The 14,026-nt window shown below is 39.6% G+C and overlaps 1 protein-coding gene across 2 annotated transcripts in view; it reads left to right on the top strand.

Annotated features, from left to right (window-relative positions):
- Positions 1–14,026, top strand: part of pfkla (phosphofructokinase, liver a) — a 41,010-nt gene that overhangs the window by 8,351 nt on the left and 18,633 nt on the right. Inside the window, exons 2-11 of one of the 2 annotated variants that reach the window (XM_057852128.1) lie at positions 130–203; positions 289–366; positions 967–1,156; positions 1,231–1,396; positions 3,715–3,759; positions 3,853–3,961; positions 7,591–7,686; positions 7,768–7,860; positions 7,944–8,069; positions 8,135–8,199. In XM_057852128.1, the coding sequence (XP_057708111.1) occupies positions 130–203; positions 289–366; positions 967–1,156; positions 1,231–1,396; positions 3,715–3,759; positions 3,853–3,961; positions 7,591–7,686; positions 7,768–7,860; positions 7,944–8,069; positions 8,135–8,199 (1,042 nt within the window). Of the gene's footprint in view, positions 1–129; positions 204–288; positions 367–635; positions 652–966; positions 1,157–1,230; positions 1,397–3,714; positions 3,760–3,852; positions 3,962–7,590; positions 7,687–7,767; positions 7,861–7,943; positions 8,070–8,134; positions 8,200–14,026 lie in introns of those variants that run through there. The other variant, XM_057852129.1, reaches the window with a different exon arrangement.

Raw genomic sequence — 14,026 nt, 5'->3', positions numbered from 1 at the left:
CCAACAGAAACAAGTAGAAATGCCCTTATTACTCAATTTCTACCAAACCGAAACAAAATCTTCATAATTCATGTAATTAAAAATCACTTGTGGACATTTTAATAAAACTTTTATATTGTGCTTGTCTAGGGATGAATGCTGCTGTGCGAGCTGTCACCAGAATGGGCATTTATGTTGGTGCCAAGGTCTATCTGATATATGAGGTAACACGAAAAGAAGAAAAATAGCATGTGAAAAAGTGTATTTCTCTCGCATTGTTTGTTATGATGTATTATCTGCTTTTGTTAGGGATACCAGGGGCTGGTGGACGGGGAAGATAACATTAAACTGGCACACTGGCATAGTGTGACTAACATTATCCAGCTGGTAGGTTGAACAATGTCATTTAGTAGTAAGTTGGCAGTGTCCCTACATTTTAACACACACTGATTGTAGTCGTAGTAGCTTTGATTACTCAGGAGTGAAAATTTGCCCGCATTACAGATACGTTTCAATTGATGGGTTTTTACATCAATTTAATATCAATAGGAACATCCCTCTTTCCCTTCTTAATTGTGACTTGAAACATGTTCTCAAGCTCTCTCTTTTCTTATGATAGGACTTCTATTATTTCATCCATCTTCCTGACTGTCTAGTGCAGGTTCTAATTTGGTAAGGGGCCTTGCTGCATGTGTCTTTGTTGTCCTCACATAGCGTGCAGTAGCATTAAAGAAAGCAGCACGTAGTTCCACAGTGATTCAGATTCCTGGTGTCCATTTGGAGGAACTTGGGTAGCACTTGAGAGGCATGTGCATGGGAACGAAACATCTTTCACCATTGTTTTTAGTCACAGTAGCTGGGACTTGTAGATTTTTTGACGTAAAGTCTTAAAATTAACAAAGTAGCATAATAACCTTTTCACCCATTCATGCAAAAAAATTCCATTGTCTATCAACATTTATAAATTCTGTGTAATGACCGTCACAGGGCGGAACGATAATTGGCAGCGCGCGTTGCAAGGCGTTCACGACCCGCCAAGGAAGATTGGCAGCCGCCTCCAACCTGGTCAAACGGGGCATCACTAACCTATGCGTGTGCGGCGGCGACGGCAGCCTCACCGGAGCCAACATCTTCCGGGACGAGTGGAGCAGCCTGCTGGAAGAGCTCGTCCAGAGTGGTGAGCATGAGACCGCTGTCCAACCTTCCTTCATGTTGAATGATTTTTTTCTGTTGTTATTATGGCACGTTCAGGGAAGATCACAGAGGCACTGGCGAAGCAGCACAGCAATCTCAACATTGTGGGTTTGGTGGGATCTATAGACAATGACTTCTGTGGCACCGACATGACGATCGGAGCTGATTCTGCTTTGCACCGCATCATGGAGATCATTGACGCTATCATGACTACTGCACAAAGGTGAAAGAAGTGCTACATTTATGTGAACTTCAACTCATTTCCTGCCATTGACGGTGTTAGACATCCAATCCACTTGAACTGGGAGAAGCTGGTCGCGATTCAAATTCAAATGATGCGTTAGATGTCCAATCCATTCATCCATTCATGACTTCTCCCAGTTCAAATGGATTGGATGTCTACCGCTGTCAATAGCAGCAAATTACAGGCATGAAAATCACTCACCTTTCGGCGAAATTCGCTGTTTTGAAATAAAAAAGGGTGATCTACGTGAATTGTGTAGATCCAAGGAGAAAAATTTTAAAGGGGGGGGTCGTAATTCCATCTAACTAACTAACAACGTGTTTTATTGAAGTTGCTAAGCCTGTCTCGAAATGCATTGAGTCCATTTGTTGCAAGGTAAATAAAAATGAGGGCGATAATTTTCACGGCTGTGTTTTATCACTGTGCGTGCATGCATACATTTGTGCATGTGTGTAGATGACATATGAGACTCCAGTTCATTTCACAGATGTTTATTGGTAATCAACACACCGTAGAATTACAGTTCAGACATACAAAATAAGGAAACACATCTATATTAAACACTTTCAACGTTAGCATTGTTACATTGAGGCTAATGGAGAAAAAATACAACCTACTTTAGCCTACTATAAAACATTGGCAGTCTTCTCCAAAAGGCAAACTTGAAGTTAAAAGGTGACACTTCAAACATTAAAAATCGCTGGTTAGCAGCATTTGCAAACGGAAAAAAAAAATCTATGAGTGACACCACAAGCAATGACGAAAGGTGCTTTTTTGCGGAGTGTGAAGCTGTAAGCGGTTTAGCAAACGTACTTCCGGTGAACATTTCAAAATAAAAGCACGTCACGTTCATATAAATAACGATTTCTGGAGTTAATCCCACATACTTCAGAATTAATACTATAATATGTAAATACTATAATACTGCAGAATGCAGATTCTACACTAAGAATAGCTTTAAAATGACAAGCTTATTGAAAAATATGATTGGCAATTAATATTATAATTATTATAATTCTATTCTATATATAATGACGCTAGAACTTTTGTTTGGTGCTGTTCCAGTGAGATTTACAAAGATGACTGCCTGAAGAAAACATCAAAATTCCCTCAGTCCTTGATGATATGGGGCTGCATGTCAGGCAAAGGCACTGGAGAGATGGCCGTGGTTAAATCTTCAATAAATGCACAAGATTACATTGAAATTGTAGACAGCTTTCTTATCCCTTCAAATGGAAATATGTTTGTCATTTTCCAAGATGACAATGCATCATACCACAGAGCTAAAACTGTTAAAGCATTCTTTGGAGAAAGACTCATCCAGTCAATGTCATGGCCTGCAAATAGCCCAGATCTCAACCCTATTGAAAACCTGTGGTGGAAATTGAAAAAAAAAAAACAGCAAGGCTCCGACCTGCAAGGATGATCTGGCAACTGCAATCAAAGAGAGTTGGCACCAAATTGATGAAGAATACTCATCAAATCCATGCCTCAGAGACGGCACGCCCTCATAAAAGCCAGAGGTGGTGCTACTAAATACTAGCAATCGTTTTGTTATTTGTTTCTCATGAGTCCATATTTTTTTCCTCATAATGGAGTGATTCCATATACTAGTATATTTCCCTGCACTTGCTCTATAGAAGTAACCTTTACTGACCACCACAATGTTTTTTATTCATTTCTTTTAGTGTTTCCGAATGCTAAACAGTTGCAATTTTGAACTAATTCATTATTTTTTTAAGCTTTTTATCTGAGTTTCCTCATGATAAAATGTCTGAGTGAGTGATCGTCCGAGACCAGTGATTCCATACTTTTTGCTAGAGGTTGTAGATATATTTTTCAATATGTAGGCATCACAAAAGCTAAAATAGCTTCACCCTCACTGTTGTGCCTTACATATTTCTTTTCATATATATTTCTTTTGGTTTAGAAACCCTTTTTTTTTTTTTTTCATAAGGTCAACATTTGTGCAACTGCTGATCACTAAAAATTGTTAAAAGCTTTCATAAAAAAATGCATTCTACTTGAAGTTAATGTTACAAATGAAATGTATATGATTAATGAGCAGTGAAAGCGTGAATACATTTCAAAACAGAAATGTATACCGTAAATTGAAGGATTACAGTGACGTGTATAAAGAGAACACTAGCATCCACATGAGTTTGTTTGAGCCTGCACGCTCTTGCTCAGACTTGCTCAGACAGAACTATCCATGCATTTCTAACTTTTAAAATCTCAACATAAGCCGGAAGGAATGAAGTCCTGGGAAGTTGATATGCTTGTTGTTCTCTTGACAGCCACCAGCGCACATTTGTTTTGGAGGTCATGGGGCGTCACTGTGGGTAGGTTTTTGTTTTATTTTGTTTTCCTTCCCTAAACTAACTCCAATATTAATGTACTGTAATGGGCTTTTTCTTGTCTTTTCTTTAATGCAGCTATCTTGCATTGGTGTCTGCGCTAGCATCTGGTGCTGATTGGCTATTCATTCCCGAGGCTCCACCCAAGGATAACTGGGAGGATCGCATGTGTGACCGTCTTGAGGCGGTAAGGTGTCCAGGATGTTTATTGTAGGGATGAGCAAAATAATAATAGTGGAATCAATTTTGGTTGTTAAAAATAATTAATTGACAACTAACGAGTCAATGAATGCAAACTGATTGTCTTTGGAATTATTTTGTAAAGACATTTGCAAACATCTGCTTTAGCTTTCCATTTTTTATCCACGCAATGATCGTTATTTTTCCCTATTTTCTGACATACTGCGGGCCAAACCAGTAATAAAATTGCATTGTATTTTGTTTGTTAAATTTGTTTTTCAAGACTGTGCCTTTTTTAAATATTGTTAATAAATGGATTGTAATAAAACATAATAGTCCCAATTTCAAAATTACTATCAACTTTACTTTGTTCATTGTATTTTTTTTTTCTTACCCAAAACACAGTAAACTGTGGGTGGGCTTCTTGGCCACCAGTTATCTGGGGGGAAACCCTGAGTGAGTAAAAAATAAAATAAACATTTGCATCCCAAATATAAATAACCTGTGATTAACATGTACTGCAGTTGAAATTAAAGCAGCCTGGGAAGTGTTTTTTTTAGGGCTGTCAAATGATTAGGATTTTTAATCGCGTTAATCACAGCTTAAAAATTAATTAATCGCAATTAATCGCAATTCAAACCATCTCTAAAATATGCCATATTTTTCTGTAAATTATTGTTGGAATGGAAAGATAAGACAAGACGGAGATATACATTCAACATACTGTACATAAGTACTGTATTTGTTTATTATAACAAGGAATCCACAAGACGGCATTAACATTGACATTCTTTCTGTGAAAGGGATCCACGGATAGAAAGACTTGTAATTCTTAAAAGATAAATTTGAGTACAAGTTATAGTGATTTTGATAGTTTGTATAGTGTGACTAAATATTGCCATCTAGTGTATTTGTTGAGCTAAACTTAATGTTTGAATAGAGTATTATTTTGCATAGCTATTTTGATTGGGAATGCCAGATCTCTTTGCACTGAGCGCTTTTCTTTTTGTGAACATTATTTTATTTTTGAGAGATAGGAATATTATGTTTGTTGTGCTTTCACTAAATGATACTGTAGCGACTTAAATGTTCTTAACTGCCCAAATGCATGATGGGAATTTGAGCAACCATGAGTCACAATGGTTGCTGCAAATGGTATATCTTCTCTGAGTTGAGGACAATATATGGTGTTAAGAAAAAGATCTCCAGTTATTCTTCCCCATGTCGCTTGTCACAATAGTTATAACAGTTGTGGAAGAGATGCCACCGCTTATTCCATTAAATAGCGCGGCTCCAATAAATGCCTGCATTAGCAATTCGCCCTTCTTGGTAACTGGCGGTGCTATGGACCGACGATTCATGTTGGCTCGTTGTCGTCGGTTGGCTCAGTTCGTCCGATGTCCTCCTGAGGAAGACGGCGGCGTACATATAAACACCGAGAGCCGTTGGATGGCTTTTTGTGGGTACTTTTATTAACAAAAGCATGTGGGGGACGCAGCACTTGAGCCTGCGCTAACTGCGCACTTTCTCTACTCTCTCGCTTGACCACTTTCTTCCTCACTGCTCAATCTGGCAATGCCGGTCACATTGAAAATAACAGCGGTCCCCTTGGCGGGTGCCGGTAACACCTGCGTCCACTCCACTTGCTTGTCTCTGCCCTTAGTTCTCAATATACTTCAAACGGCGCCATTGTAGTCTGTTCGCGGCAATGCTTGAGTGGGTCGTTCCACGCATGCGATAATTGCGTTAAATATTTTAATGTGATTAATTTAAAAAATTAACCACCGCCCGTTAACGCATTAATTTTGACAGCCCTAGTTTTTTTTTTTTTTTTTTTTACACATAGCCTTTTGAATTAACATCAATATCCAACAAGTGTCTCTTAGTTTCATCTGATATTGCATTTTGTTTATTTGGATGAATTAACCCTTTAACACCGAACGTGTCGGCAGCGACGCGTTTACCCATGTCGTCTTTGAAGCTTCGTCACGCTGTAATTACGTCACCCACGTGCCGCTGGTTGGTCTCATTTGAAAGTACGGAAGTTGATGTCCACACCAGTTTTTATTTGAAGTCAATCGACCAAGAAAAACGGGAGATATTGTCATTTGAGTTTTATAGTTTTGTTGCACTCATAAATATGCATTAAAACGCTGCATGGACCATGTATCTATCTCCATATTTCCATCATTTATTGTCCTTTTTCAAAACCGAAAGCACAAAAGACTACATATCCCAAGAGTCGTTGTGATGTCAAGAAGGACGAACCGAATGTGGACATTTGTTGAAAAAAAAAAAATTTAAATACATTTCCGAGCGAGGCGCCAACTAAGGAAAAGGAGGCATGCTGAAGCAAACAACGGCCAGTTTGAGCGAGCGACTTTGAAACGTGCAGAATGAATCTAAAACTAAATTTAGCGCAAGCTAATGCATTATTTCATTAACTCAAGGAAGAAGATGAGCCGTATTTGCCGTTGTTTTCCTGGGATGAGTCGGCGTTTCTACGAGTAGAAGTGACAGGCTGACAGCAGCGCGCAAACGGGACGGAGTAGGCTGTGTGACGTTGTGTGTGACGCAGCTTCGTGACCTGTTCATGCAGAAGCTTTATTGAGTTCGCAAAAAAAAAAAAAAAACTTTATTGGGTCGTATGCCAGAAAAATTTGAATTGAACTGAACTACTTGTCAATATTTATTTAAATACTTTTTTTCAATGTTATATACATTTTTCTTCAAGAAAATTTTATAAAGATGAGTGTTCGAGAAGCTTGGTTGCATGTACGTAAATACTTAAATAAGGTGATGGGTATAATACCTAACTTCACAAAGAGATATCCTCCAAAACCTTTTTGTGTTAGATGATATATATATATTTTTTTTTTCTCACTATTTTGCACTGTATATAACCCGTTTTGACCATAGTATGTGTAAAGGCCAAAAACGCCTATGACCATACTTGCTGTTTGTGTTGAATTGTCAGACATAAAACTATTCAATCTTATTTTTTTCTATTGAATGTTTATCCTAACAAGTAGAATAAATATTATCAAGCTTCAAAACGTTTGGTCGAGCATGTTTGGTTGTCAATGGGACATCAACATTACAAATTTTGAAAAAATATTTTGGGATTTTTTTGTCTTTTTGGGTCCAAAATGTGGATTATAATTGGTCAGTGAAGAAAACAACAGTTTGGACATGAAGTTCAAGGTGTCCTTAAAAAAGGGACCCAACTTGGCCATTGTGAACAATTTTTTCTTTGAAATATAAAGGCAACATCAAATGCATGCAAATTCGGCCAAAATAGGCTTAGGTGTTCAAGGGTTAATCATCGACGAATACCAAATTAACAACACTATTTGGCTAGTAAACAGTCATTGGGGAAGTAATGATTCTGTCCATTTTAATGTATCGGAAAAACAAATCTTCTGATTAACAGATGGAATAATCAATACTTAAAATCTTCGATAGTGAAGGGCGCTAGAATCAAATAACAATTCTGTGCAAAATGCCATTAATTTATTTTCTTTTAATCCAAACAGATCAAGCAAGTTTAGTTCATTTCCCATCCTTGATCAGTCTCCGTTTTGATTCAATTCCTAGATTTGTTTATACATGTCATTGATGTCATTTTACTTCCAGAGTCGTAACAAGGGGTCCAGACTGAACATTATAATTGTTGCTGAAGGTGCTATTGACATGCACGGAAAGCCCATCTCCTCCACATATCTTAAAGATGTAAGTTTGAACATTTATTAATTGGTTGAGCACGCGAGCATAAAATGCCGGACATGCTCTTCATAATGTACGTCACTGAAGCTGGTGGTTAAGAGGTTGGGCTACGACACCCGAATCACCGTACTCGGTCACGTCCAGCGAGGAGGAACTCCCTCAGCGTTTGACAGGATTCTTGTGAGTTTTTTCAGCGTATAAACACAAATATACTATATGTAACGCTCATCTGAATATTAGGAACTGTTACTTTCAACTTCCAGAGCACCAAGCTAGGTGTGGAGGCGGTCGTCACCCTGATGGAGGCGTCTCCCGACACTCCCGCCTGCGTCATCGGACTGTCTGGCAACAAGGCTGTCCGTCTGCCTCTCAAGGAGTGTGTGGAAATGGTGAGCCCATTTTCTAAAGTCGACAGGATGGATATCGCTTGAATTTACCACTCCCTCTTTTGTAGACAAAGTTGGTGCAGACGGCCATGAATGAGAGGAGGTTCGATGAGGCTGTTAAACTACGTGGAGGGTAAGTCGTTACCATTTTTAACATTGTCTTTCTTTAACAGGGAAGGCTGGCAATGAACGTATTAACTCATTTTCTGGCATAGACTGCGTGAAATGTCCAATCCATTTTGACTGGATTGGATTCGCTGCCAGCCTCTCCCAGTCGAAATTGATTGGGCTGCTACCGCCTTCAATGATAGCTAGAGTTAAAAGTAAATATACTCCTATGTATTTGTTTTTAAGATTAAAAGCATTTACTAATTAATTTTAAAAAGTTTTTAAAATTACATCACAAAATAGGAAATCATCTGTGCTAAATATGACCTTTTTTCTTATTTTTTGATGTCATATATTACAAAAGAAAAAAATCCCTTTTCTCTTTAGATTAAATAAAACCATTTAAAATAGAATAATACGAAAGAACAGAACCAGTGAATATTCAATTCAATTCAATTTTATTTGTATAGCCCTGGATCACAACAACGTTGTCTCAAAGGGCTTTGCAGAGGCAATATGATACACAATCAGACACAGCAAATGAAGCAACAAAGATGAATAAATAAAGTTCAAGTCCTGGGTATCCCCCATCCTTAGACCCTCTATGTCGGCAAGGAAAAATTCCAAAAACTCCAGAGTCTTTGGGAGAAAATGAGAAACCTTGGGGAGTACCACAGTCAGGAGAGATCCACTCCCAGAACGGATAGACAGGAAGCCCCAGGACTGCTAATGGGAATTAGTCGGCGAAGTTACAGTCCGTAAAGATGCAGTGGAGTAAAGGAACAAGAAGAGGGCCATCTAGCCAGATGAGACGGGGGTAGCAACGAAGATGTCATCCAGCCAGGGGTCCGGACAGTCAGTAGACTGCAGCTGAAAAATAGCCCCTCCCCAGAGGGGAGGGGGGAAAGGGGACACCGGGTGACTAGTGATGAAGGGACTAGACAACTAGATATTAACATTGGAAAATAGAAATAAAGTAAGATAAGTGGTAGGTAGAGTGAGAAAAAGGAGATAGTGGCTGTACTTCCCCCAGCTTTAAAGCTTCTAGTGCAGCTTAGACTAAACTTTGAGTCTACTCCGACTTCAACTAGCTTGACCATAAGCTTTGTTGAATAGGAACGTTTTTAATCTAATCTTAAATGTACAGACTGTCTCGGCTTTTTTAATATTAGCTGGAAGCTTATTCCATAAAACAGGGGCTTGGTGGCTAAAGGCTCTAGCTCCGACAGTACTTTTAGAAACCCTGGGAACTACCAGTAGACCTGCATTCTGAGAGCGGAGTGTTCTGTTGGGGCGGTATGGAACCAGAGCATCGGTGAGATAAGATGGCCCCAACCCACTAATGGTCTTAAATGTAAGAAGGAGGATTTTAAATTTAATTCTAAACTTGACTGGAAGCCAGTGAAGGGCCTGTAGCACAGGGGTGATGTGCTCTCTTCTATTGGTTCCTGTTAAAAGTCTTGCTGCTGCGTTTTGGACTAGCTGAAGACCTTTTAGAGAACTTTTAGGACAAGCTGCAAGTAGGGAGTTACAGTAATCCAATCTCGATGTAACGAACGCGTAAATTTTTCTGCTCGCTTTTAGATAAAATATTTCTAATTTTGGCTATGTTGCGCAGGTGAAAGAAGGCTGTTCTGCAGGTTTGTTTAATGTGAGCTTTAAACGATAAGTCAGGGTCGAATAAAACTCCTAGGTTTTTAACTGTGGTGCTGGAGGCTACACTTACATTGTCCAGAGTGACTATCTGGGCAGCTAAAGAGTCTCTCACACTTTTCAGGCCTATTATAAGGACTTCTGTCTTTTCAGGGTTAAGTAGAAGATAGTTAGTGCTCATCCAGGTATTTATATCTCGGACGCAGGTGCTTAGTTTGTCCACTTGCCTGATCTGCTCAGGTTTAATTGATAAATACAGTTGTGTGTCGTCAGCGTAACAATAAAAGTTAATGCTATGTTTTCTGATGATATTACCTAGAGGAAGCATATACAGCGTAAACAAGATGGGCCTGAGGACCGATCCTTACGCCACACTATAACTAACTATAGAGTACGGTGATGATTGCTGGTTTACATTGACAAACTGGTACCTATTAGATAAATATGATTTAAGCCAGCAGAGGGCTGCTCCTCTAATGCCTATGTCACATTCTAGTCTCTGCAAGAAGATATTATGGTCGATTGTGTCAAAGGCTGCACTCAGGTCCAACAGAACCAGGATCGAGACTAATCCAACGTCAGCGGCTAGTAACAAGTCATTAGTTACTTTGACTAATGCAGTTTCAGTGCTATTATGAGCTCGAAAGCCAGACTGGAAATGTTCAAATAAATTATTGTCCTGTAGGTGCCGACAGAGCTGTTTAATTACCACTCTTTCAAGGACTTTGGAGAGAAATGGTAAATTAGAGATAGGTCTATAATTGGCCAAAATATCAGGATCAAGAGTAGGTTTTTTTCAAAAGCGGTTTAATAACTGCATATTTAGAGGACTGCGGCACGTGGCCAGTAACTAATGAGGTATTTATTATATTTAAGATAATATCAATAGTAAAGATGCACCGATACCGATACTAGTATCGGCAGGGGGCGCCGATCCGGCCCGAAATGGTGGTATCGGTATCGGCGAGTACCAACAAAGACGGCGCCGATACCACTTACCAGTCCAAGATTATAACATTTGACCGCAGCCTTTTTTTTCCCTCCTGGTGCTCACTACACTCTGTCTCTGTGTTGTGTGATGACACGTGAACACCAAGCAGCTATCGCTATTGGCCTGCTCCAGACCAATGAGAACGGGCCAATAGCCACTCCTGACCAATGACAAGGCCGCTTGGCGGCGCCGACATGGCGGCGGTCGGAAATATTTCATAATATAAATCCCGTCATTTAAAATCAATGGCTGCATGCAAGATTTGCGGCCTGAAAGTTTCGAGATGTGGAGTTAAATCGGCCAGTTTCAATACCTCGAACCTGATAAAACATTTGAAGACGAAACGTGAACGAACACAACGAGTTTGAGCCTGCAAGAGCAGGACTGCTCTCCAGAAGAAGGGCGCAGGATCCGAGCAACAATCTCTGGTCAGTTTACTACGTCTACTTTACTTTTATTGTCTTTTACTGAAAGAAATGCCGCAGTAATTTGGGACCTCTTTCCAAAGTAGGGTTGCCACCTTTCAGAAATAGAAATAAGGGACTCCTCCCCCCGAAAAAAGGAGGCTAATAGAGAGACGGGATGCTGTGGTCGGTTATTATTACTTATAATTGTTAGCGTCTGCAAATGCGGAATAAAGGTTGGACCTCGAAGCGGACAACAAGCGGGGGATACGTACAAGGGTTTAATGATTGCAAACAAAAAATAACACGCGATCGCAGGATAGTAGAAATAACAAAAGGAGTCCGTGACAGCAGGTCGACGGAGCTCAATACTACAAACTCGAAGGTTAACTAAGACGATAGGCAGCGAGCCAAAAAGCCAAAATAAAAACACTCAAATACCTGCACAGCGTAGAGGTTACAAACGAGTGCAGCACACTAACAGAAAAAAACCCAATGCAGGGGCGTAACAAGCAAATGTAGCGAGACTATAGTGTGAGATGTCAAATGGCGAGCAGCAAAGCAAATATCTCGGCAGCCTTCTCTGAGCTCACCCGTGCTTAAATGCTGCGTTGATGAGCCTGCATTGGATTCACGTGCGACGTCAGGAACGCCCCCACTAACAGCCCAGCAACAAAACACAATCTAATCAGCAGCTGAATGTGACCATAATTTCATGAAAGTTGCACTGTTTGGCCTTTGAGAGGTTTAAAAAAGTTTACTCAGTTCATTCAGAGTTTATTATTATTAACTTATTTTTACTTTCTTACTGTTGGGCTAGTATGATACTTTGTACTAGTCTTTTTCCTATTTTGCAAAGGTAAGCAACAGCCTGACAAAGCCTTGATAGCATATATATATATATATATATATATATATATATATATATATATAACAGGGTGGTATCGGTATGGTATCAGTATCGGCCGATACTGCACAGCCAGGTATCGGGGCCAAAAAATGGTATCGGTGCAACACTAATCAATAGTTAGAGGCAGGGTCTCTTTAAAAAGTTTGGTTGGGATCGGGTCTAGGAGGCACGTTGATAGTTTGGAGGACATTATAATTGAAATTACATCGATTTAGTCTACAGTGGTAAAGTTATTTAATATTTTAGAGGGGTTTATAGGAGATTCTGAATTTTTAGTCTGCACTTCATCAGCCCTAATAGTTGGAAGTAATTCATTTACTTTATTTCTAATAGTTGCGATATTATTGTTAAAAATTTTTAGGAAGTAATCACAGCTGAGGGTGGTTGGGATATAAGGTTCTATTGAGTTGTGACTGTTTGTCAGCCTTGCTACAGTGCTGAACAGAAACCTAGGATTATTTTTGTTTTCATCTATTAAGGATGAGTAATATCTGGTTTTAGTCGTACGTAAGGCCTGTTTATAGGTCACTAAACTGTGTTTCCAGGCAGAGAGAGTGTGCTCTGTGTTGGAACGGCGCCAAAGTCTTTCTAATTTACGTGTCGATTGTTTAAGAGAGCGTGTTTCAGCATTATACCAGGGAGAGGCTCGTCTCGGCTTGACAAACTTTAATTTGGGGGGAGCGACATCATCGAGAGTAGTTCGTAGAGTAAACAGAACACTATCAACAAACTCGTCATTAACAGCAAGGCCGGACATTATTCCTTCATAATCAGATGACATGGAGGCAAATATTGGCTGAATTATCTGTTTATACTCTGAAACAGAGCAATCACATAATGACCTTTTCATCTGAGTTCTAGTCACTCGTGACGGATTATCTTGAAGCACAAACTGAAAGGTAATTAGAAAATGATCAGACAGTACGGGGTTGTGGGGATGGACATTAAGATAATTAATCTCCGTACCGTAAGTTAAAATCAGGTCCAGGGTGTGCTTGTGACTATGAGTCGGTTTATTTACTTTTTGAATGAAGCCAGTCCCATCTAGTAGGTCATTAAAAGCCTTACCAAGAGAGTCACCATCATCATCAACATGTATATTAAAATCCCCTACAATTATAATTCTATCCCATCTTAGCAAAATACTGGATAAAAAGTCAGAGAAATCTAACAAAAACTGTGAGTAGGGACCAGGGGGACGGTAAACCACTATGAACTGGTTTTTGGTTCTTCCAGTTAGCATCTATAATTGATAGTACTAGACTTTCAAAGGAGTTATAAATGTAATTAGCTTTACTTTTTGGGCTCATACCTAGACAAGAGTGTGATATTACTGCCACCGCCCCGCCGCGGCCCGTGTTTCTAGCTGTGTGAAAATTCATATGACTTGGGGGTGTGGATTCCTTAAGTCTAACAAAGTCATCCTGCTGAAGCTAAATTTCAGTCAGGGCCAAATTATGAATATTATAATCCCCAATTAAGTCATTAACTAACAGAGATTTGGGCGAGATTGACCTGATGTTTAATAATCCGCATTTTATATATTTATTAAGAGCTATTTTATTTTAACTGCTATCAGGGGCTATATGTATGAAATTCTTTGGTCTCGTTCCTATAGTACTATGTTTTCTACTGTTCACTATACGAGGCACGGACACAGTCTCTATCTTCTGTCCTGAATGTTGGATTTGTGACAGCTCGAAAAGAGGCGAGTGATCACTACTAACAGAGTTGTGTTTTACACTACAACACTGCGCCCGGGCCCCCACTCTGGAGTGTCACTTTGGGAGACTAAGTTTGGCGGCCATGTTTCAAGTTAAGAGAGCGGCACCGTCCCAAGTCGGATGAATGCCGTCTCTGCCAACGAGGCCGGGCTTCCCCCAGAACGCATGTC

Source organism: Corythoichthys intestinalis, chromosome 12 (assembly GCF_030265065.1).
Source record: "Corythoichthys intestinalis isolate RoL2023-P3 chromosome 12, ASM3026506v1, whole genome shotgun sequence".
Lineage (NCBI taxonomy): Eukaryota > Metazoa > Chordata > Actinopteri > Syngnathiformes > Syngnathidae > Corythoichthys > Corythoichthys intestinalis.
This window is presented reverse-complemented; position numbering and strand designations above follow the sequence as displayed.